At 42.1% G+C, this 23,176-nt stretch overlaps 1 protein-coding gene across 5 annotated transcripts in view; it reads right to left on the bottom strand.

The window, feature by feature from the left end:
• Positions 1-1,558: 1,558 nt before the first annotated feature.
• Positions 1,559-23,176, bottom strand: part of grid2ipb (glutamate receptor, ionotropic, delta 2 (Grid2) interacting protein, b) — a 28,105-nt gene continuing 6,487 nt past the window's right edge. For 2 of the 5 annotated variants that reach the window (XM_068306284.1, XM_068306286.1), the window contains exons 5-24: positions 19,412-19,690; positions 17,560-17,645; positions 15,906-15,975; positions 14,254-14,406; positions 13,979-14,134; positions 13,268-13,419; positions 12,973-13,107; positions 10,727-10,812; positions 10,321-10,471; positions 9,404-9,705; positions 7,766-8,518; positions 7,057-7,209; positions 6,591-6,678; positions 6,126-6,215; positions 5,125-5,321; positions 4,881-5,036; positions 4,506-4,806; positions 4,230-4,348; positions 3,624-3,788; positions 1,559-3,340 (exon numbers count right to left, since the gene is read on the bottom strand). In XM_068306284.1, coding sequence (XP_068162385.1) covers positions 3,269-3,340; positions 3,624-3,788; positions 4,230-4,348; positions 4,506-4,806; positions 4,881-5,036; positions 5,125-5,321; positions 6,126-6,215; positions 6,591-6,678; positions 7,057-7,209; positions 7,766-8,518; positions 9,404-9,705; positions 10,321-10,471; positions 10,727-10,812; positions 12,973-13,107; positions 13,268-13,419; positions 13,979-14,134; positions 14,254-14,406; positions 15,906-15,975; positions 17,560-17,645; positions 19,412-19,690 — 3,664 coding nt within the window. In that variant the 3' untranslated portion in view covers positions 1,559-3,268. The remainder of the gene's footprint in view (positions 3,341-3,623; positions 3,789-4,229; positions 4,349-4,505; positions 4,807-4,880; positions 5,037-5,124; positions 5,322-6,125; positions 6,216-6,590; positions 6,679-7,056; positions 7,210-7,765; positions 8,519-9,403; positions 9,706-10,320; positions 10,472-10,726; positions 10,813-12,972; positions 13,108-13,267; positions 13,420-13,978; positions 14,135-14,253; positions 14,407-15,905; positions 15,976-17,559; positions 17,646-19,411; positions 19,691-23,176) is intronic. The other 3 variants (XM_068306288.1, XM_068306289.1, XM_068306285.1) reach the window with 3 other exon arrangements.

The raw sequence follows: 23,176 nt of genomic DNA, 5'->3' as shown, positions 1-23,176 counted from the left end.
TTTTTACATGTAGACATATTTAAACCGACGTCCAGCAACATCAAAAAGCTGTTATGAGCCATTATTTACTCACTTCTCCAGACCTTCATGATGGTTCTGAAAATGGTGAAGAGGAGCAACACAACATCCCCCCCAACCCACAATTTATATAGCACCCTCTACTGATCAACCTCCACACAATCAAGTAAAAGTAATGTGGGCCATGAGCAGAGAAACACCAAAACAGAAACTGTTGTTTGATGTGAGGTGTGTGTGCGTGTTTTAAATGTTGAAGATGGTCTTGTAAATTTAAAAAAAAAAAAAAAAAAAAAGACGATGGGGGTGGGCAGTAAATGTCAGCAGGTAAAAGTAAAAACCAAAACTGTTAACGTGTAGTTGTTGACTGCAGGCTTCCAGTCATCTCCAACACATTGTTTTTTCTTACTGTACAGAACAGCCCTCAACCCATTACTCTTGTATTTATTTACAGATTTCTAAACACATTCCCTGTGGCTTGACATGATTAATGCAGTCTTTAAATGTAAATCATGCCTTATAGGTTCCTCAGAGAACCGTGTTATACACTTACTGTACAGAGGTTATATTCGGCTCCTGTTTCTGCAGTATTTCAAAGAAGCTGTTTTGGCAACAAGTGTGTTTCAGGGATAAAAGGAAGGGGTATCAACCCTCTGATGTTGCCCCACTGAAGTTGTGTATTTTAATGTGTTGTGATTGATGTCTTTGGGATTTCTAAACAGAAGTAGTGTTAACTGCCCTCCCAGTCAATATGTCACCTTTCTGTTATTCTATCAATCTCTGGCAGGGAATTATAACACGCTGAAGGCCGTGTGTGAGTGGTAGAAGGGAAAGGACGATTCTTCACAGCTTCTTCATCCTGATGTTGCACTTGTTCAGTCAGTGGTTTCCTAGTGAATGGGTTTAGAGGATCGTTTCAGTCTGTCCCACTGAGCTGAGAGCACACAGTGCTACTGAATCTCAGTCATGATGTGGTGTCAGATTTGTACAAGGTCAAAAGAGGAATAAAATTTGCTTTTGTTCTGTGTTCTGCATAAGCTTTTCTGACATTAGACCCAATATGGTACCAGTTGAGAAAGCCTCGGATGCTGCAGTTGCCCTGAAAACAGTTTTTGTTTTTCCAGAGACAATCGAGCGATATATTCCTGTTTCTCGCTTTACTCATGTACCTCGCTGCCTTAGCCATGTGCATCAAGTGAGCTTGGTATCTCAGCGCTCTTGAAGATGAATGCCATTAAAATAGAAATGATATTGCTGAGGGTTTTTTAAACACCACAGTTTTGTATGTATTCCGTCTGATGAGCTTAAAAGTATGAAAACATGTATTTTGAATGCTTGGTCATACCCCTTTCCAAAGAAAATAAAGTATATGAAGAATCTATTTAAATCTGGTCATGGTGTTGATGATGTTAATGTGTTTTTAATCCAATGGAAGAAAAGGTCACCATAATTTAATTAAGCTACAGTAAAAAGTTCTAATGGGAAAAAAAATATCCAGTGGTAATGTGTTAATAATGTGTTTAAATAATGTGTTAGATGCCGTCCAGGAGAAATGAAACCCATACTAAATTATTAAGTCACTAATTTAATAAGTATATCAGATGAGGCAAGGATAAGTCAAGTAGTTTTATTTTAGAGCACTTTTTTATAGATGAAAATCATACTTCATTTGAAAACACTGAACAAAACGTGAGCAACTTCCCCTGAATACATAAAACAGGAAAGGAACCTACGATCAACTAATAAATTAACCTAACGATCAGAAATTTATTCATTTTAAACTGGAATATCCAGGGAGGGTAAATGCTACTAGCTGCACATCTTAAAACTGTTAAATGAACCAACATGCGTGATCCGGACAAGAAACACTTTTACCACACGAGCAGCAGCTAGGTGAGCATTTTTACGAGATCACCTCGTAAGCCTGGCTGAAGCTGCGCATAAAGAATAAATAAAATAAACACTCAAAGAAAATCAACCAGGACTGGAAAGACAAGCATCTAATAAAAAAATGAGCAATGCATAGCAGAAAACAGTAAATTTACATCCCAACAATACTTCAACATAAATACAACATGGCTACAGGTACACTGTACTGTAGATGAGTCATGAGGTTGCCATGGTGACCAGAAGAGCAGGAAATGACCATTTACAGTAGCATGCTCCTTTTGCATGCTCTGACATCAATTCAGCAGCGAGTCGTTCGTTAAAACCGGAGCGCACAGCTCAGTTTTCTCCCATCAAACCTGGCTTTTAAGGACAAATAGAACACAAGTTGTTGCTTTTCTACCCATACGTTTGACGAAAAGCAACATTTTTTTGTTGTCATGTTGCAAACCGTTTATGTTGTTGATTTAATTCAGATTTGTCCTTAAGGATAGAAAATTCGTAATGCTGAATAGGTGAGAACTCAAAGGATTCAAATGTGATGTAAACTGACTTGGTTGCAGATTTCAGTGGCAATTTGTGATTGTGATTGAGTGTAGGTCAAATATGATGACCTACAACTAATACATAACTGTGAAATGTATTCAGTAGTGAATACATTGATATTTAAAAATCTCCAAGAAGAATGTGACCTTTTGGTAGGGACCATTAAGGCTAGTTTTCTTACATTAAAAATGTTTGCATTTTTGTTTCTCGCTTTTGAATTTCACTTCATTTTCTGACTTTTTTTGTTGATTCCCACAATAGATACCCCCAAAAAGATTCACAGTAGGTTAAATGAGAATAACAAAATCTATGGATATCTGATGCTTGAAGAAACGCCAACATGTATTGTTTTTAAAGCGTTTCCTGCTGTATGGGAAGCAGGGAGAGTCTGAACGGTTCAGCTTGGCTCCAAACTAAACTCCACTCCAGGTAACCGTCAGTCACTTGCAGCTACGCTTCATCTTTACAACTTTCAAATTCAATCTGATAGAAAATATTAACTTTAGATAGAGATACGTTAAACATAACAAGTAATATGTTCATATTCAGACCAGCTTTCTTCATGTCATTATAATATAGCGTGAAACTACACTGAAGCAATCACACGGACTGATCACATCTCCAGTGCATTTACTGCATGTGATACGATCTGTATCAAAAGGAGACATAAATAATGAGAGGACTCGTCTGAGCCGTCAGTGTGTGGTGAGTTCTTTTCCATAGCTTCAGTGTCTCTGTGGGATCTTGGCACTTTGGTTGTGGACAGCAGAGTGGAAATGGAGCCGTGTGGCCGGATGCTTTGACCCCAGATGTGTTGCTTCTACCAGGCCAGAGGGGAAGACAGTCTGGGGCTTCTGGGGTTTTCTGGAGTCTGTGTCTCACCCAGAGCTCTCTGGAAGACAAAACCCACAGGTTCAACTGTTTTGTGCTTATATTACCACAGTATTTTCAGATTCAGAGCACATTTGGTTTTTCCACTGACAGCAGCACTTTGCAGCTTAATCATTTTATAGCTACAGGCTGCTGCCACTCTTGGTTGAGGGAACCGTCTGAATACCTGACTTTCGCGGGGATTGGAGCCTGCCAGACAGCGGCTGCATATATAGGAGCTGATCCTTCTCAGAAACAGGTCAAATTTATGTTGGTTGGATGCTAAAAAAGCTGAAGAAGCTGACCTCAAACTTTGACATGAACTCTGCAAAGATGCCGAAGAAGATCTCTGTTCTGGTGGACTTGCTGTCCTCTCCAAAATATGAAACCACCTTGGAAAACTCCTCCATGGCTCGGGTCTGCAGAGACTCCAAAGACTGGATCGAAGGGTGGCTGTTCTCCAAAAAGCCCTGCAGGGGGATTTTTAGACACCAAAGTGTAATTACTTGTCATCAGCAACACACTGTGACCTTTTGGGGATACCTATGAGCGGAATTATGGAAAACGTGTGTTTTTGGCTTGTAATTAGTGTTAAAGGTCAGAATGTCTCAGTTTCTCTGATGCTTCACATTATATTCTAAAACCCGTCTCTTCTGGGTCTCTCAACTTTATGGATGTACAGCACTGAATTGTTGAATTCTAACATTGCAACAAAAACTGACAAAATTTTAAAAAACAAAGAATAAAACATGAGAAATTTATCGCTTAGCATAAAGAATGAACAATATTCATGTTTTATCTTATCTCTGTGACATTTGTGGAGGTTTTTCTTTTTGTTTGAATGCGACCTGATGAAAAATTAACCGTAACTTTTAGAGTTGCTGGAAGACAAATCAAACAGAAAGACGTACGCTCATGACGGAAGCAAAGTGGTCCTCAGAGGTGGGTGGGATTTTCAGACAGGCTGTCCGGATGTCCTGGATGGTGGAGTGAATGTCACTTAGCTCCGCTGTGATGGCCTTCTGGTTCACTGGACAAGTTTCAAATCAGATGAGTCACCAACACACTGGTAGTTATTTAAAAAGTGTGTTTTCAACAAACAGCACAAGTGAGATGCTTTTAGTAAAGTCTACATCCTCCACAGGATGTCTACATTCTGACATTGACAGAGGGTCATATGTTCTTACCCTTGGCTGCCAGACACACTGTTGTAAGATCTCTGGAAAAGTTGAGCAGCTCAGGAAAGTGTTGGCAGAGAGATTTGGCCAGGATGTGGAGAAAAGTGGATTTACCATCTACGGTTTTAGTCGTGCTCAGCTGAAAGATAGAAAGTATGAATGAAAGATTAAGAACCAACATCAAAATAAAAAAGTAGTTGAAACACAGGTGCCAATGCTGTACCTCTGTGAGGAAGTTGATCTTAAAGCTGGTTGTCTTGTGGCTCTTGGGCTGGCCGTTGTTCAGGTAATTCCCCATCGCAAGCACAAACTGCAGGAAATAATATCCTTAATGAACATGAATAACACAGAGAATGCGCAGATTTGTCTGCTGTGGATGTTTACCTCCAGGATTTTGGCCAGTTTCTTGCTGCTCCTGAGCTCCACTGAAGCCTTATAGATGTAATCGTAAGCAACCTTCATCTCCTCCGTCCTCTCCTGCAGCGTTGTCTTGAAGTGGAGGCTCCGTAGACGGGTCTTATACTCAGGCACCATCAGCATCTGAAACATGTGAAACACTTATTTATATAAATCATCTTATGTCTCTGTTTAATTTCAAATCTTCTTGTTTTTTTTAACGTGGGTGCACCTGGAAGATGAACTGGTCGGGCTCGCTGAGTTTGGCCGGATCCTGATCGAAGCGCTCGTACTGTTTGACCTCGTCCTCGTCCGGAGCGTAGAGCAGCAGCTGCTTGATGTGGGGGGGCTCCAGCCTGTCAGTGGTCATGTCCATCAGGACCTGACGCAACTCGCTGGTGGAGAGCTTTAGATGGGCGATGAGGATGGCTGCGGGGAGGGACAAGGAAACATGGAGGATATCAATGTCAGTGTTTACATTTCAAAGAGGATCATGATTGCAAATAAAATGTATCCATTCCCCTCTGCAGATGTGTGAGTGTGTGTTTTTTGAAGGACGATGTTTTCTGCTGCAGATTAATTATTAATTTCATATCAGTGTAAATCTGGTAATTGTATCAACAGCAAATTAGTAAAGCTATGAGCATGATAATAGCGGAATAAAATTTCATCTGCAGCATTATGCAGAAATAACAAAGCAGGTAATGCAGTGTTGCGTTTTCAAATGCCCTCATTAACTCCCATATCGGGCCCCGAGGCCCAGTGTTCATACATACATAACCGAGCTGTTTAGATGCGTCTGATGGAACGACTTTGGAGGCTTTGGTTGTTTGAAGAAGCTTAGAAAAGCAGTGAGGAAGACTTGGGGACATAAATTAAAAATAAATTCATTTTTATTTCATCTTTAGTGAATAATCACGCAATTGTGAGAATGGACAACCGAACTTAAAGATGTTTTTTTTCTTTATCGCTAACTATAGACCGTAGACAGCAGCTTCACTAAAACCTACACCTGCTGTATAGTAATATTTATTGACAGATGGATTATTGATTTTTCCTGGTGAAACCCTGCATGTTTCATCAGTCAGTGATCGGTCCTATCATCTCATAATAACTGATCATAGGTGGAAGTTGTTATAAAGATCACTTTATCCAGCATTGACAAATAAATCGTATTGGTTTCTATGTGTTCAGTCGCGTGTGGGACAACATCAGTGTGACTGTGGTACTCACAGGCGTTGTAAGCTTTCTTATGAGACAGAATCTCCACCACGTCTTTCTTTTTAAAGTTCTCTGGCAAGAAGGCTGGCTCTGGAGGAGAGACTGATCATTTCAACAAAGAGGGTAAGGAAGGGTTCTCCAGGCACCAGGGGGTCAACACACACACGCACACACACACACACACACACACACACACACACATACGGAATCTAAACGTCTGTTTTTTGGGGGTGAGGGGGGTGCCTTATGGAGAATGGATTTGATCAACAGGTGAATGATTCAGGTCCAACAAAGTCTATTGAGAACATCACAACTGTGAAGGTACAAACAGAACACATGTCAATACATTCCAACAGAGATTCACTTTTACTGTCAACTCATCCTCTGGTAACAGCGTTACGACTTCGTGACATCACGAACAATGACGATGATTATGATTATGATGCTATACAATAAAGACTAGTAACAACTACTTACTAGATCTGCGTTGAGTCCCAAAGTGCAGATCGAGGTCCAGGCACTTCACCATGTCAGTGAGTTTATCATAGTCTGCATCCTCTCCGAGCTGAACACAGAACAGGACAGTCTGTACTCGCACACAGACGAAGATCCAGCCGTCTAAAAAAAACATCTCTTTACACGCTAATACTTTATTCATGACTGATGGGAAACGAAACACAAAAGCGTTTCAGTACATGTGAGCAGATGAGCTCCACCGTGGATTCTGTTGACAAAAAAAAAAAAAGCCTGATGACTCATCATGAGACACAACAGAGAACATGAGTGGGTCTCTCCAGAACTGTGGGAGGATTGAGAACATTCACAGCCAACGTGGGAAGATTTGCAAGTTAGCCTGTGTTGTTTATTTACTGTACGCTTGATTAATAATGGTTGACATTAAAATAAGATTCAGAGCTGATATCATTAGCAGCGCGCCGCTCACCTGACCCCATATGGTTCCCTCGGAGTTCTCCACCTGCTCCCAGCGTAGCCTCTTCACACTCATGTGGTTGGTGTCTGAGGCGTGGGGGCCGGGCTTTGGCAGTGGAGGTGGGTCACAGGGTGGTGGCAGGGGTGGAGGAGGAGGTGGTGCTGCCTTTTTTTTTTTTTAAAAAGATACTTGAATCAGAAAATTGTTGCAGAGTACATGAAAAGCTTTGAATTTGAATTCTTAGCTTCATGTTTGAAACCTCTCTGCACTCACGAGTCGTTTCAATTCCCTGTCAGAAACCAGACGACTGTCACGGAGGACTCGGATCAAACACAGTCTTACGATGTGCGGTCGCACCAATTTGTGAACAGATGCTGTTGTTTGACTCAAATCCACCTTCTTTTTCTGACACATTTCCATTTCAATACTGCCTTCTTTTCTTTCTTTTTTTTAAATGTGTGACAGAAGCAAAGAGTGGATGAAATACTGAAATATGCAGAATGGATTTGTTTTTCAGTCTCATCGTTTTTCATTTTCATTCACATATTGTGTGACGCCATATATAGCAAGAGAAGGTTAGATCATTTGATTGCTTAACACCAATTCATGATTGTGTGATTGTTCTGTTTAAGCTGGTATTTCATTCCTGACGTAAATTCTAGGCAAGGAAAAAAACCACAAAAGCATGCATCTGAGAAACCGCTGTAAACGCAGATGTTACCTGTTGTGACTGCTGCTCCTGCCGGGGGGCTTCATGGTTCTTGGTGTGATTGGGGAGGGCGGGGTGCGAGGCATGAGGCTGGGAGTGGTGCAAGGGAACTTGGCTCTGAGACTGGGACGGGGCGAGATCCTGCAGGGATGGCGGCATCGGGCCGTGGTAGCTGTGCTGATGGTGGAGCTGGTGGTGTCTCTGCAGGACCAGCTGACTCGGTCTCAGCATCTGGGGGGTGAGTTGGGGGGAAGGCTGGCAGATGGGCTGCGGTTGGCTCAGCTGCCGCGGGAGGTGGCAGGGGCGGGACGACTGGCAGGAGCGCAGGGTGGCAGAGACCATGGTGGTGTGGATGTGTGAGAGGCGGGTGGAGGTGGTCTGGAAGTGCTGGGCGGCTTTTTCTGCTTCTTCTGTGGTGCTGAACACTTTGCGTAAGGGGGAGCGGTGGGACAGGATGGGCCTGGGCGGGGGCGGGGGCGGTGGGATGATGGGGTGGTGGGGCTGGAAGGGCATCCGGCTGCGAGGGACGTGCTCTGGGGAGTAGTGGACCGGCGGCAGGGGGTCAGTGAATTGTACGGGTGGTGGGATCAAACTCTGGAGAAGTGGAGGAGGCGGGGGGCTCTGAGTAGGGGGAGGCGGGATGGGTTCGGATCCTGAGGAGTACGAGGGAGAAGAGGCCTCGTCGCTGCTACTGTGATCCTCACTGCTGCCGCTGCTGATCCGCCTGGACATGAAACCCACATCCTGGTCCTCATGGAAACTCATCTGCAGGGAGACGAGTTCCATTAAAGCTGAGCGCTCCACATTCAAGATCATCAACACTCCCTTTTTGAATTCTGGAATACAATGAATGTCTGCGAAACACAGACAATAATACAAAAAAGTTTCACAAGACGGATGCGGAAATCATGAAAATCTCACAGCCCTGGGTTTAAACGTCAGCCGCCTCATCAAAACGACAAACTTCTACCCAGGAGTAGCAAATAAATTCAATCACTCATGCATAAACTGAATGTCACGTTTTACCTACAAGTGCTTCTTCTATGAAACCATGGCAACCAGCTTTATCAAAGTGTTCCTGCAGCACGAGTGTTGTCAGGAGCTTAAATTAGAGCTGCTGTGTAGTGAACCTGGAGTAAATCAAATGTTTACTTGTTATTTGATCAGGAGGAAATACGCAGCGTGACGACTGATGCTGCAAAGTAAACCACTGAAGTACTAAGTAACGATAGAACGTTCATTAATTTCCATTTCTGAATGCAATTTTAAAATTCAAGCACTTAGTATATCATACACACACACACACACACATGCACGCACGCACGCACACACACACACACGTGTGTAATGTTGGTGTTCTATGTGTGAGCCAACATTTGGCGATTTTGCCATTTTACTGAAATCTGCTTTGACACTTGCTAACTTGCTTGACAACTACTTGAATCCATCAAACAAAAACAGAAAGTAGAAATAAGCTTCAATAGGTCTAATTGAACAAACGTTGAAAACATAAGTCATTTAAGATAACGCCCTAAGCCAGCTGGGATAGGCTCCAGCCCCCACGACCCGCGGCAGCGGATGAAGCGTCCGAAGATGGACGGATGGCAGAAATTGGCCCCAGCGTTCTGATGGGAGGATGGTCTCCCTCACCTCTTCATAATCATTCTCCCCAGGTAGGAAGTCGTCCACCAGAGTGACCCGGTGACCCAGCTGCTCGCTCAGAGCATCCAGGAACTTGTCTGTGTCACGGCTCCGAGGAGGCCGGGAGAAGGTGAACAGCTTTTTGCGCCGATTCAGCGCGCTGGGGCAACCATCAGAGTGCTGGGGGGAGGCGGGGGGGCTTTCCAAACTGACGTAAGGGTTGGACTCCACGCTGCTCTGGTGGTGGATCTCATACACAGGAGTTGGGAGAGGCTCCTTCCACGACAGCGTGAGGCCAGATTTACGGTTCCCTGTGGAAAAGATGGCGGCTGTCAGGACGGGTCATGTGATGCAGAGACGTTTACTTCAGAAACAACTAACTGGACGACTCGACTCGAGATGCTACGCCTTAAATAATTATGTTTTCTCTTGGTCAGAGTGTCACCCTGAAGGTCCCATCTTCTGAGGTAACCATAGTAACAAGAAAAGACAAACTGCAGGCTTATACGCACACAATACCAGTAATTTTAACACAATTTAAAAAAGAGGCTTTCATTTTTTTCTGATTGGATTGATCTGCAGAGGACAAGTGGCTTTGAACGCTATGAAGGCGTGACATTTGTGGCACATAAGTAGATCTAATACCATGTTTGTCACCTGCAATGCAATCCCCCCCCCCCCCCCCCCATGCAGCAGCTTGAATTAACAGGAAGTCTATCATGAAATAAACATGACATCAGTGTCATCCAGACCCCATGGGACATCTGGTTTAAATACCTCTGCGGTGGTGGTCAGTTAACACCACACGTTGAGAACATGTGAACATTGTGTGTGTGTGTGTGTGTGTGTGTGTGTGCGTGCGTGCGTGTGTGTGTGTGTGTGCACTCTTTTGATGTATTTCAGTGCATGTACGCCATCCACAGTACCTTTTAGTGGGGGCAGAGTGAGGGGGGAGAGAGCGCGCCCGAAGGCCTCGGTCGGCCCCGGGCCCTCGGGCTCTGCTGAGGAGCCACCTTGCAGTGGCGACACACTTTTCCCTGCGTACACGTTCTCCAGCTCCGTGTACACACCTGTCATCTACGGGTGGAGGGCATGACCAGCTGGTTAGCACAAAACGATCGCCGCCACACATTTCACTTGAAGGTCAGCTGATTATACGGGTTTTTAGTGTCTGTTTTTACTTCAGCCGTGAATCAAATGCGAAACACGATAAATCTGCATTTTGCGCAGACCTTCAAGTGATGTGAGAACAGGAAGCACACGTGTCATAAGGAGCGTTCATTATGCCAGTGGCTGGAAAGCGCGGCGCTGAGAAGCTGCAGTTATACCTACATGATTGAGGTCAGGGGACTCAGGGAAGGAGGTTCCATCTCCTGATTGTCTCTCCTCTGGGCTCCCAGATTCATCCACATGAATTCCTAAAGCACAATAAGGCATGAACAGTGACACATGGACGTAAGCCTCCTCCTTCTATCCACCCCCCTGCCAAGAAGGGGGAGGACGGGGACGGAGCAGAGCAATGAATAAAAAATGGAAACCATGATGCGTTCAGCAGCCGTAGCTGGAAATGAACGCAGGATGTGTGTTTAATACGGCTGGAGAAATGATCAAAAGCAGAGATAGCTGTGATATGGAGTTAACGCACAAACCGATGACGTACGTTTCAGTCTGTATAGACATGACCTTTTCACCAGCAGTCTTCTGTCTGCTAACAATTACCCACAATCCCATCTGGGAGCTGTTGAGTGTCACACAGTCGTGTAACCGTGGAACCAGGGGTTTGATGAGCTGCTCCAGAGAATGCTAATAGTACAGTAACTTCTGATGGAAACCAATTTAATGTCTCTAAACATATTTTAATTACAAGTCCAAGGATTGGATCCCAAAATGTACTAACTTAATAATGAACAGTAGATTTGAAAAGATACATTGACTTTCATGACAAAGAGCAAACTAAGTATTTAACATTATTGATTATGGACGCTAAATAGAAATCAATGTCTGTTGTTGATGCTCAAAATAAAGACCTACGCATGCTTGTCACGTCATTCTGCTCCAGTTATGTATTTGTATTTGGTAGGAATGACATAATGGGGACATTTTTTTGTTATTGTTCTGTGTATCTTAACAAGCTGACATTGTTGGTTCAGACTGACTTATGGCTATTTGTTTATCTCATTTAACAGAATGTAATTGAAACACTATGTGATATTTGCTTATAATAAATTGGATATCATTAGAGTATTTTTCATACTATAAGGCAAACTGGACTATAAGGCGCACAATGAACGAATGACACATTGTAAAACTTCTTTTATATATAAGGTGCACTGGATTATAAGGCGCTATTGTCAATTTTTGAGAAAATTTAAGGCTTTTAGGTGTGTTTTATAGTGCAGAAAATACTGTAAATGCTTTGTGTTTATTTCCACAGCACATGGAGAGAGAGAAATTTTCTGGGACATTAGAGAGGGGATCAGTAAGAAAGATGAAGTTGAGACAGGAGAGAGCAGCATTTAGGCCACCAAGAACAGCAGGATCTGAAAATGATTATTCTGACTGAGGGAAAAACACACAAGTCCTCAGCAGTTCAACTTCTCAGTATTCGCAAAAACATTTTGGTGTATGAATAAAAGTGGCTTCCAGACAAAATGGTTCCCAAAGTACTCACAGAGAGGAAATAAGTAGCATGAAAAAGATTTTTAAAAAATTGATCCAAATACAGTGTCGATAGATTTATTAAGTGTTCAATATTGTGTCTAGATTTATGTATAGATTTGTGTTGTTTTGTGTGTTGCATCTGAAAATTAAGCTGTTGAGATAAGGAACTAAAAGCCTAAAGTTCTTGTGAAAAAGTTTAACACTGAGCTGAAACTCACTATAAAGCTCTGTCATACAGAGACGGGAGATTCATCACTACCACAAATAACCTTTAACACTGACATGTTGATGCATTGTTGTTAAAGGAGAATAAGGCAGAGATGTTCACAGGTGAACAGATGTACAAAGGTTTTATGGCTCCGTGAACATCACTGCCACCCAGAATGAAATATCTGAACACTGGATGAATCACCATAATATTTTATACACTCATTATCCTAAAGGTTGAACATACTGGACATCAGCGAAGCCCTGACTCTACCAAAAGTATCACCATCAGCTTGATATTTGTGCCTCAGACTAAATGCTGTGAAATTTAGCTCCACACTCCTGATAAAAGTGTGAACCGTGGCAAAAATTCTACGGGCTACAGCAGCGTGCTGTAATTGTGCGTGTGTACCTATACTTGAATTAGTATTTTGTTCAAAGACCTAAATTATCTGGAGACCATTTAGTGTAACATGAATTCACAAATTTGTGCCCTCAGTCATTTCCTTTATAGTTCAGGTGTGAATGAAATCAATTTTGATGCCTAAACAGCAAAGAGTGTTTTCAGTTGAAAGTATCTAAAATGCTCATTTAAGTAAGAATGTTTAGCCTCTGAATGTAACTGCACACATCCAACTCCAGGGAGATCATAGATATATTACACGATAGGGCAATAGATCCTTGTATTTACTGCTGAAATGTGATCATACCCATTCCCAGGTGCGTCCCAATGATGCAGTCATCAGAGCTCCTCTCTCGGATGCAGCTACGGTACGACGTCCCCGACACGCGGACAGAACTGCTCCTCCGGTGGTGCTCTGGACCAGCATCCGACTCCAACACTGCTGCAAAACCAGGCACCGCTTGTTATCCACTGGGGCTACTTTGTGTATGTATTTACCCACACACACAAAAAAGACAGATGTAAAGTAACAGGTCTATTTAAAAAAAAAAAATTCCAGGATGCTGATCATTTCCAGTGTGCTCATTTTGTTTGTGGCTCACCACTGCTCTTGTAACCCAGGAAGCGTGACAGTTTGCTCTGGCAGCGTTCCTGCTCGTCGTAGGTCAGTAGCTGGTGGATAAATTGCCAGATTATCTGTTTGGCTGGAGTGTCCAACACTGGAAACACATCCACAATCAAAGTGTCGACATTCCTGTGGAAAAACAACAACAAAAAAACACAAAACACACACACACACAGAACCATTACATAACCAACCCATTTACGGCTGTGTGACTGAATTTGCTTTGATTTATAATAATCTGTGCTGTAATGACACGTATAAGAATGCAGGAGGTGGGGAGGATAAGTGGAATGCCAGCAATGGAAGCCTCCACATTTTGGGGGGGGGGGGGGTTAACACTGAGTGTATGTCACTTGGCTTCTTGCATCACGCAGCATCATACTGTATGTTTGCATCATCTGCAGATCTGATTCTACAGATATCACCCAAACAACCCTTCGCAGTGCAGACAGGGAGAAATGTCCAGCTTAGTCATACACATTTGGTTATTCTGTGCATTTTGTCTCACCAACCATGATTAATATTTTCCATCTCTCTCTTTTTCTCACATTGAAAATGCTCTGAGAAGCCTGATGTAGGATGTCGACTAGTGTACAAAGGTAGTTCCCCAGGCAACAGGTAATTTCAGTCCAGGCGATTAAAGGCTGATAGCTACATTATTTGTCTTTCCTTCATCTCCACCACTGACCTGTGTTGGAAGAAGGTCTCCAGGGCTTTGCACACTGTGTACCTCTCCTGGATGGTCAGCAGGTGTTCTAGCTGCTGGCCAAAGGTTCTCCCATGGACTTTAATGCTCGGTGGAAGTATCTCAGCTACCCACTGCAGAGAGCTGAGGGCTGGAGACCTGCATGGTGCCAGATTTACATTGTTTGTTTCATACATTTATAATAGTTTACCCCTGAAGAATATGAACTGCTGGAAAATGTCAAACCAAACCATCACGTTTTAGCAATGTGAACCGACCTGGAACGCGGTAGCGTGGTGGGAGGCAGGATTGGTGAGTCCTCCGGGTCGGTTTTGTCTGAGGAGCAGTCAGACGGACCCTCCTCCACCACCAGAGTGGGCATCGCCCCACTGCCCTGCAACATGGACACCACCTTCTCATGAGAGCAGTTCCTGCAAAAGAGACGTCAGACATGACAGGACCCAAAATCAGTAATGGAGAGTTGATGGACTTCTATATGAATAACAGAGACGGGGGAAATGTGTCCAACCAGACAGAATCATCACTGATTTAAGAAAGCAACAAAATGTCTTCTTTTTTTTTTTTACATCTTGTGTATGATTTCTAGAATTCTAAAAAAATTTCCACAGGGTTCCATTTCAAAAGGCAATATTGCAGCTGTTGACTTCATATATGTTTGCAAGGGGGGCTGAGAGTGAATCATTTTTATTCTATGTACATAAATAAATATAAATTGGCAAGATTTCAGAGATGAAACAAACAAATCAGACGGAAGGTAACTTTTACTTTTCAGAAAGAGATTTAAATTGTGTGGGGAAAAAATACCAATCTATAAGAAAAAAACTTTATTTAAGTTTAATTTATCAGTGAAAAAATGATCCAGCACCAATGGTACACTGTGAAATACATTTCTTGGCATTGATTCTCCACAAGTCCTAAAATTACATTATATTAAATAATTAAATGTCGTATAGTTCTGTAGATAATTTGCACCACAGTCTGACTTGATAAAAATAAACTAGAAAACTATTTTGCACTTCATTCTTTTTTCTCTCCTTGTGGTGAACAGTATTGTTTTGCTGATCACCTCCCACTGCCGCAACACCATGTTATCAGGGACAGCTGCAAAATTAAACACTGCTATCAAATTAATGCATTAGGCAGTCGTGTCAGGGGCTCTCTGACTCTTCTTTCACATCACTATCATGGTGATAGACTGAGTAATAATGTTTCTGTACACAGCACTGGATATGCTGCCTCATATACTCGTTGATGTACCGTATTTGCTGAGCTTATAAATTCCAATTCCATTTCATCCACACTGCATCTCCACTCCCACACTCACTGTCCGAAATGCTGAGGCAGGAGGTCAAGAAGTTATGAAGTCCACAAAGTGATGATGACTCCCACAAGGAAAGTTGATTTTACATGAAGGCTGCGTTGACATGCATCACCTCACATGTAAGAGGGTTCTGTACGCTCTAGCTGAGAGGGCTGAAGCAAACTTCTGATGTAGGGTTAAAGAGATGAAACTGTTTCAATTTCAACGTAAGTGTTTAATTAAACTGGCGTTGGGTTTGTTTTGTAATAAAATCTCCCATCCATTTCAGTGTCTAGATAACTGATAATTCCCGAATCAGAAATATTGAAGCAATAAGGCATTTTTGTAAATCTAGATATTTTAATTTCAAAACTGAAACTCATCTTCAACTGAGGATGTCTGACAGGAAACAGATGCAAATCACACCCTGAACCGCCCTGATATCTGGGTTTCTTAATGTATTTTCTGGCAAAGAAACACTTTTATAGCGTTGGCAAATGGCTTCCGCTGGAGAAAAGTAAGCCCTGATAACTATGACAGGAAGCAAAGATAAAACATTTCTACGGAAGCTGCTACTGATGATAATAATTTTATCTATTCAGGACAAACCTCATGTCCAGTCCATTGAGGAAAAGAATACGATCACCTGGTTTCAGTCCACACTCCTCAGCAGGACTGTCTAAGAGGGAGACAAGGATGTCAGAAATCCACACATCATTTAGGGATTTAAATCAGATCCTGACAGCAGCTCACCAGCTAACAAGGTGCAGCGAACAGATGGACACAGCGTGGAAAGAAAAGAAGTAATGCAAGACTGTCACTCTGTGCAATGCATCCAACAAAGCCCGTCAACAGATGAGAGCTCCATGATAAATCTTATTACGTAAGGAAGCAGCGCTGTCAAACACACTCCCCAGAGGAATTGGTTCTGACTGCAGTCTGCCCATCCACCATCGCCTCCACACCTGTCAGCTCAATCTGGATTGTTTTTTTCTTTACGCTGCATGTTATTTCATTTTTTTTACATGAAGTTTGGACGCAATCAAAATTTAATGTGATAATGTAATAATGCAATTTTAGACAGACTTGTCACACCGCTAAATCACATCCATCCTTAGGGAAGGATGTGTGTGTGTGTGTGTGTGTGTGTGTGTGTGTGTGTGTGTGTGTGTGTGTGTGTGTGTGTGTGTGTGTGTGTGTGTGTGTGTGTGTGTGTGTGTGTGTGTGTGTGTGTGTCTGTGTGTGTGTCGATCACGACAAGAGGCGTGCTCTCCGCCCTCACCAGCTCCATATCGGCCCCCATAAGGCCCGCTGCGTCAGTCCACTCTGGCTGCCTCAACGCATGATGGTGGGAGAGGATGGTGGGCGGGAATAGTGCCGTCATCATCAGTACACACACACACACACATACACACACACACACACTCACACACACACACACATACACACACATACGCCTCCTTTTTTTTCTTTTTTTTTACACAGGAACCTGGTGATTTTCAGCAGCAGTAACTTCTTGTTCTCTCTTGTGTTCAGTTATAATGTCACCAGGCAATAACAGATAATTCAGTGACCTTTCTGTGATCATTATTGTTGTGGGAAACAAACAAAATTACCTTATTCACTAAAATATATTTAGCTGCAAGTGTTTCATTTTCATCTGAATGAAACTACCGACAACGAGCTCAACCAAAGAAATGAATTCAGCAGCGGAACTATCCCAACTACTATACGAATTAACAAGTGAAAAGCAGGACGTGGTGTTCTTAGTGAAGAAATAATTGTTTCTTGTTTGAATGTCAACCTCTTTCTACATAATATATGTGATGTACTTGATTAAAAAAAAGGAGTGTAGGATGACTGTATGATAAAACTATGAGATGTTAATGTTTATTATCATTGAATCAAACATGTGACAAAAGCTTCACATAAAAGTCTGGGAAAACTCATTTATGCACCTGGACAGCTTTCAGTTGATATTATAAGTGAGGTTTTGTACATTTCAGCCTGTTTTTGTGCTTTTTTTCCTCTTGACATTTAATTGGTGAGTCACATAAATCCACTTTCTGGTACACTCATAGTCACACAAAAACCTCCTGGTCCCCTTTGATCCCTAGCAGCTGGCACCAACAACAGACTTTCATCCCTCCCTCACCGGAAAAGAAAATAGTATTAAGGCCCAGCCAACACACACACACACACACACACACAGTGGAGGCACCTATTATGGTGTCCTATATTCTTTGTAATGTAGAAGCAGTACCTGCTATTACAGAGTCAATGCAGACGGGAGCGTGACCTCTCAGCGTGAAGCCAAAGTTCTTTTTACCCCTGTATACACGAAGGATCCTGGGAAAAAATCAACAAGAAATAAACAGCAAATTTATACATTAAACAAATGTTGAACTTAGGCTTCTATCACCAGGTGACTTTTTTTTTTTCAAGTAATCCCTGCTTGCAAGTTTTAAACTGGAAAAACACCAAATTATTTTACCAATAACTTCCTCCCATCCCATATACAGTTACAATAATGTGACTGGACTGCAATGAATTCAACATCAATTAAATTGCTGTTTATATTTTCCATCCATTTTTCAAAAATTGATACAAAAAGAGACATGTGATCATCTCTCTGCCTCTGATTTGAAAAGCTGGAACCAAGACACTGTTTTGGTTTTGATTGATTAAAAGATTAATTACTTATTACAACTGCTTTAAATCCATTAATGAGTCGATTGTTTCACTGTGACATCATTTGGTTCTGCTGGTTGATGGGGAGCCTGCCTGTGGATGGGGCGCTCACTCACTGCTGTTTGCAGGACTGTTCTCGTGAATCGCTTCAGATTTGTCACTTCCTGTAGGTGGGAGTCTGAACAACTGGGGATATAATGCTCATCCTTACTGCGATCCAACATTAGCATTCAAGCTGTTGAATTGCTTTTTTTTTTTTTATGCAACAATCCAAAATGGTGAAGTCTTCTTTATTGCCACAGCTTCTCATCAAAATAATAACTCAGCCTCCTCACTGTGGGAAAAGATTTGAGATTTTGCTGATGCTGGGGCTTTGCCTCTTTTCACACCATTGGAGAGTACATGGTGGAACCTCCTGTTACATCAGAAATGAGACACTTCGGCTGTCTATCTGAAGCAGGTTGCTATGGAAACAACTCAAGGCCACACTGCTTCTATATGTAAACAGGGCGGAAGACAAAAAAAGATCAAGATGGGAGAACAGGCAGCTTATTTTTCTTTGATAGCCTCGGTTACTGGTTGTTATGTAACTTGAGCTAAATGCAGAAGTTTTGGTGGCTGTGTGTGTGTGTGTGTGTGTTGTATTGAAAAGACACAGAATCAACCTTGAGCAAACTATGTGTCCATGGCTATCAAGCTGAGTCCTCTCTTTATTTTCACCAATAATTTTTAAAGCAGACCGTCTTCTGGAATTAGAAACCACATGAAGCCCTGAGGTTAACTCAGTTCATAAAAACTAGTGTTTAGCACAAATCTTTGACGGTGCCGCTCATAGTAAATACCACTTTGATTGCATGTGAGATCTTCAGATCCACTTCCACTCCCATGTGAAAGGAGAAAGGTGTTGGGGTTTAAATGAGCTGACGAGGTGTGGGAGTGCGCTGACGTCCTGTGTGGTGTGTGTTATTTATTGAACGGTCGTGTATTTGCGTGTTGGCGGGTGGAGGTTAGAGGGATCAGAGGTTGAATGGTCACAAGCCCTGGGAGAGAGAAGGATTAACATAAAAACAAGATCGCTGAAGAGGTCATTTATTGGTTTTGTTGTTGTGTTGTTTTCATCCCCTCTGAGCAGGAAGATGAAAAAAGAATCTAGCAGTGAGAGGAAATCATCAATAATGGAGAATTATCTACCTTGATGTTCTTCTTCATTCTGACAAAATTCTGTTTGTCTGAATAATAAAGTATATCTTTAAATTATTGCTGTATCAATGCATAAATGTTCATAAGTTGTTATTTTATTGTTGTTGCCTTGTTTCCAGTGGCAACAAATACTCAAAATGAAACCAAAGACACTCTTCATAATGATGTAACGGGTTCATCATTACAGTAAACAACAATAAGGGAGTCTAGCGTTGTGTGCTCACCTCTGATTGGGTCCTATGGGGGGATGAACAGGTATCCCAGAGGAGGACTTCTTTAAGGTTTTATCTTTGTCCGCCTCACCCCTTCCTCCGGGTTCACCATCTCTGGGCACCGAGCTGGCCCGTTTGGACCCGTGATGGCGATCGGAGTGGTCCTCACTACGACTTCGTCGGATCCTGCCTTGCGGCTCGCTGATGCTCTTGCTACGGCACAGCCGGTTGATGACATTCTGGGACACGGCATCATCAAAGCGCTGCCGGTGCTTCTTGGGGATGAAAATTCTGGAAAACATGGTGGCATGTGAGGAAAATAAAGGAGGCAATCTTATGTTTGTTGTCCCCAAAGTTGCCTCTGGAAAAAAAAGAAGAGAAGGAAAGAGGATCCACCTCAATCCATTCTGAAATGAAAGAGTTGACGACTAAAACCCTTCGGTTCTCAATCAAACGACAGCAGCGAGACAAACGTCCTACATGAGCAAAAATAAAAAGTGTTCTTCAACTCAAACAATGTTGAATTTCAAATCAACATGCTTCCGTCTTCAATATCAAGATTCAAAGACCAGAATTATGATGAGGTGATTTCTTTCCTCCACCAGACCCACAGAACAGAAGGAGACAGAAAAGGTGAAGAAGAAGCGTTGAGGAAAAGATCTTCCTCTGAAGAGAGAGACAGCGAAAAAATCTCGGCGTGGCTCTGCTGCTTTCTGAGGTCTCACTGCTGCAGCGTGAGCTACAAGAGCCAGAATACAGAAAGAGAGAAAGGTGTGGGAGTATGCGAACATGGGATTTCTCCTCTGCTCTCCCTTTCTCTCTCTTTCTAGCCACGTTATCTGGTACTAGCTCTCTCCTACACTTCCGTCCACACCTCACAGCAGGAAGTTCTCTTCCTAACACACATGTCTGTATCCTCACCAGGTAAAAGTCAACTTTAGTAAAGGCTGAAGTTAAAAAGAGGCTGAGGTAGGCAGACATTTATTCCATTCCCACAACACAGTTTGACATAACTTCACATTCCGTATCCCTGCTTTTCTTGTGAAGGAATCGCTGCTTAAACCTAAAAAAGTTGGTGGTAATTTGATTTTGTTTTTCTCAGCCAAGCTTTCAAAATGTTCCATTTTTGTCACCTCGGTCCACATATTTATCCAAAAGTCTTGGGGGATTCAAATGTGGCAGTAGCTTTTGTGTTTTTCCTCAGCATCACTTGTCACCAGGGAATTCTCCATGGCTACCATTTTAGTCCAGTCTTTTTCCTTTAGAGGAGCCATGAACACTGAGAGACAAGTGAGTCCAGCAGTTCCTTTGCTCTTGTTCTGGGTTCTTTTGTCTTGGATGAGTCTTTGATGTGCTAATTTTACAATTTTGATGCCCCCCACCCCCACCCGTGACAACATTCACTACTGTTCCGAATATGCTTCATGTATGGATAACGTCTTTCAACGTGGTTCGCTGGAGCCCTCAAACCATACAAATGGCTTTGTGACCCTGTCCAGAAAGATAGTTTTCCCACTGATCTTGATTTTCTACAGCTCACAAGAACGATGTGCTGCTTTTTGAGCCTGGTTCACTTTTTCAGATTCCATTTAAGTGATTTCTTGATTCAACAGGTCTGGATGTAATCAGCCCGTCTAGGGAGACTGAACCAAACCAATGCTTTAAGCAGACTTTGAGAAGCATTTCAAACAAATGAGAGGTCAACTCATTTTAGAGGAATTTACAAAGTGAGTAGACACACAGACACACTCACCAATACGCCCACACACACACACACACATGAGCACCATCTTTTCTTCAATCTTGATGCAAATGAAATCCGGGATATTCAGACTGCACCGGTTAAGGTGAATCAAAGAGGACCAAAGTCCCTGATGACACACCGAGAGTCAGGGAGCAGTTTATTAAATTACTGCAGAGGCATCGAGACCCAACTGAGAGCAGAACTCATTTTCCTTCCTACGCCAGTCTGGCAGGTTCTGGCGAGCTGATTTGCTGATCTGATCAAACAGCCACAAGCAGATTGGACAGAGGCTGGTCTGTGAAAAACAGCACCGGTGGAGTAATTAGCAGCAAACCTGCTGATAGAGATGAAAAGGAGATAACACCTGGAAGTGTACACGTCCACGAGAGCCTCATTAAACTCCATCAAAACAACTCTGACAACTAAATGAAGTAATTAGAACACACTCAGTACACAAAGGAAGCAAAGAGAGAGAGAGGAGAAGCGTCTTCACACCAAACGGAGGCCTGGCCTGTGTTTATGTGATCATCCAGTGTTGTTTAAGCACTTAATTAAAATGCGTTCAGGAAAATGTAGAGCACCTCAACCGGTTTGCCATTCCTGTTGTGTGGTTTATAATAAAATCTCATTTACATGTGGAGGCTAAAGGTCACAGCTTTTCAGTTCAGTGATTTTTTTTTTTTTTTTGCAGTGAGAACCTATTTATGAAGAAGCAGCACAACACATCTCTGGTGGCTGTGGAGAAACAGAACAATCTAATTAGAGCTTCATTTTGTTAAATTTGATGCCAATAATGACGTCAGAATATAAACAAATCTAAAAACAAAGCTTTAAGAAAATCTAATTATGTAAATGTCTCTTTAATCCTTTTGGTGTTTTTTTATTTATTAGTCAAAATAAATGCTGATATGGATATATATAATTGATAATATTGGCTATTAGTCGAGGTTGAATATGTTTTCTCAGAAATTTCACCTGACCGTGCAGCAAATGTAATTTCTGAGCCTGCAAAAATTCATTCATTATGTTTGAATGTTGGCTTTTATTATAAAACAACTGGATGAAACTGAAGTCCTCTTACTTACATTTAATAAGACAAATACTGCATCCTAATACTTTTCCACATATTTAAAGTACCAGGGGAACACGGAAATGTCCATTTTAAGGCATTCTGGTGCAATAATGATGATGTCTGCTTCCACCTCTGTACAGGAGCTCTCCTTTCAGCACCACATCCACACGGGACAAAAGCACCTTCATCATTTGACTTGAATCTGTGTCCTACACCCTACACTATGGTTTTCCATTTTTAATCATTATTAAATAGCCAGTGTGATACTCCTCACAAGGGTCATTTCATCAACTTTACACAACACTGCCAGTAATTCCTGTGAAAGCAGCCGTACAGTGACTCCTAAGGCTTAGTTTAAGAAACATGATGATGGTTACACAGAGATGCCTTTGGGATTATCTTGTTAAGGAATATAATTTTTAACATTTTAGGGACTATTACAAACTCACACTGTGGCAGACGTTGTTGGGATGCTGTCAAAAAAAACATGGCATACTCTACATTTTGGATTTGGCAGCTTGGCTTACTCAGACCAACTGTCCTCTACCAGTCATTTATTATTACTGGATTTGGCATGCTTATTCATCAATAATATTTATGAATAAACATGACTAACTGAATTATTACTTAAATGTTTCATGTTATATGAAACATTTAAGTAATAATTCCGTTAGACAAACATAATAAATTGGTCACTCTAATTTGACATTAATACTGTGAGTGTGATTGGTTGACTGTTTCATGAGGGCTTTAATAGTGAAGTTATAACCCCTCTTTGTGTGCATGTTGCCTTATAGAACTGATGGGTCTCTACTCTTTAGAACAAATACCTTCAGTTAAACCCTTAAAGAGATGTATTCTTAGAGCTGCTGTCACTGTTTGCCACATTGTGAACAGGTTTGAGGTGTTCATGCATCCGACTGATCACAGACTACAATGAGCAGACTCCTGAGATATAAAT

The sequence above is a fragment of the Antennarius striatus genome, chromosome 21, assembly GCF_040054535.1.
Source record: "Antennarius striatus isolate MH-2024 chromosome 21, ASM4005453v1, whole genome shotgun sequence".
In the NCBI taxonomy this organism is placed as follows: domain Eukaryota; kingdom Metazoa; phylum Chordata; class Actinopteri; order Lophiiformes; family Antennariidae; genus Antennarius; species Antennarius striatus.
This window is presented reverse-complemented; position numbering and strand designations above follow the sequence as displayed.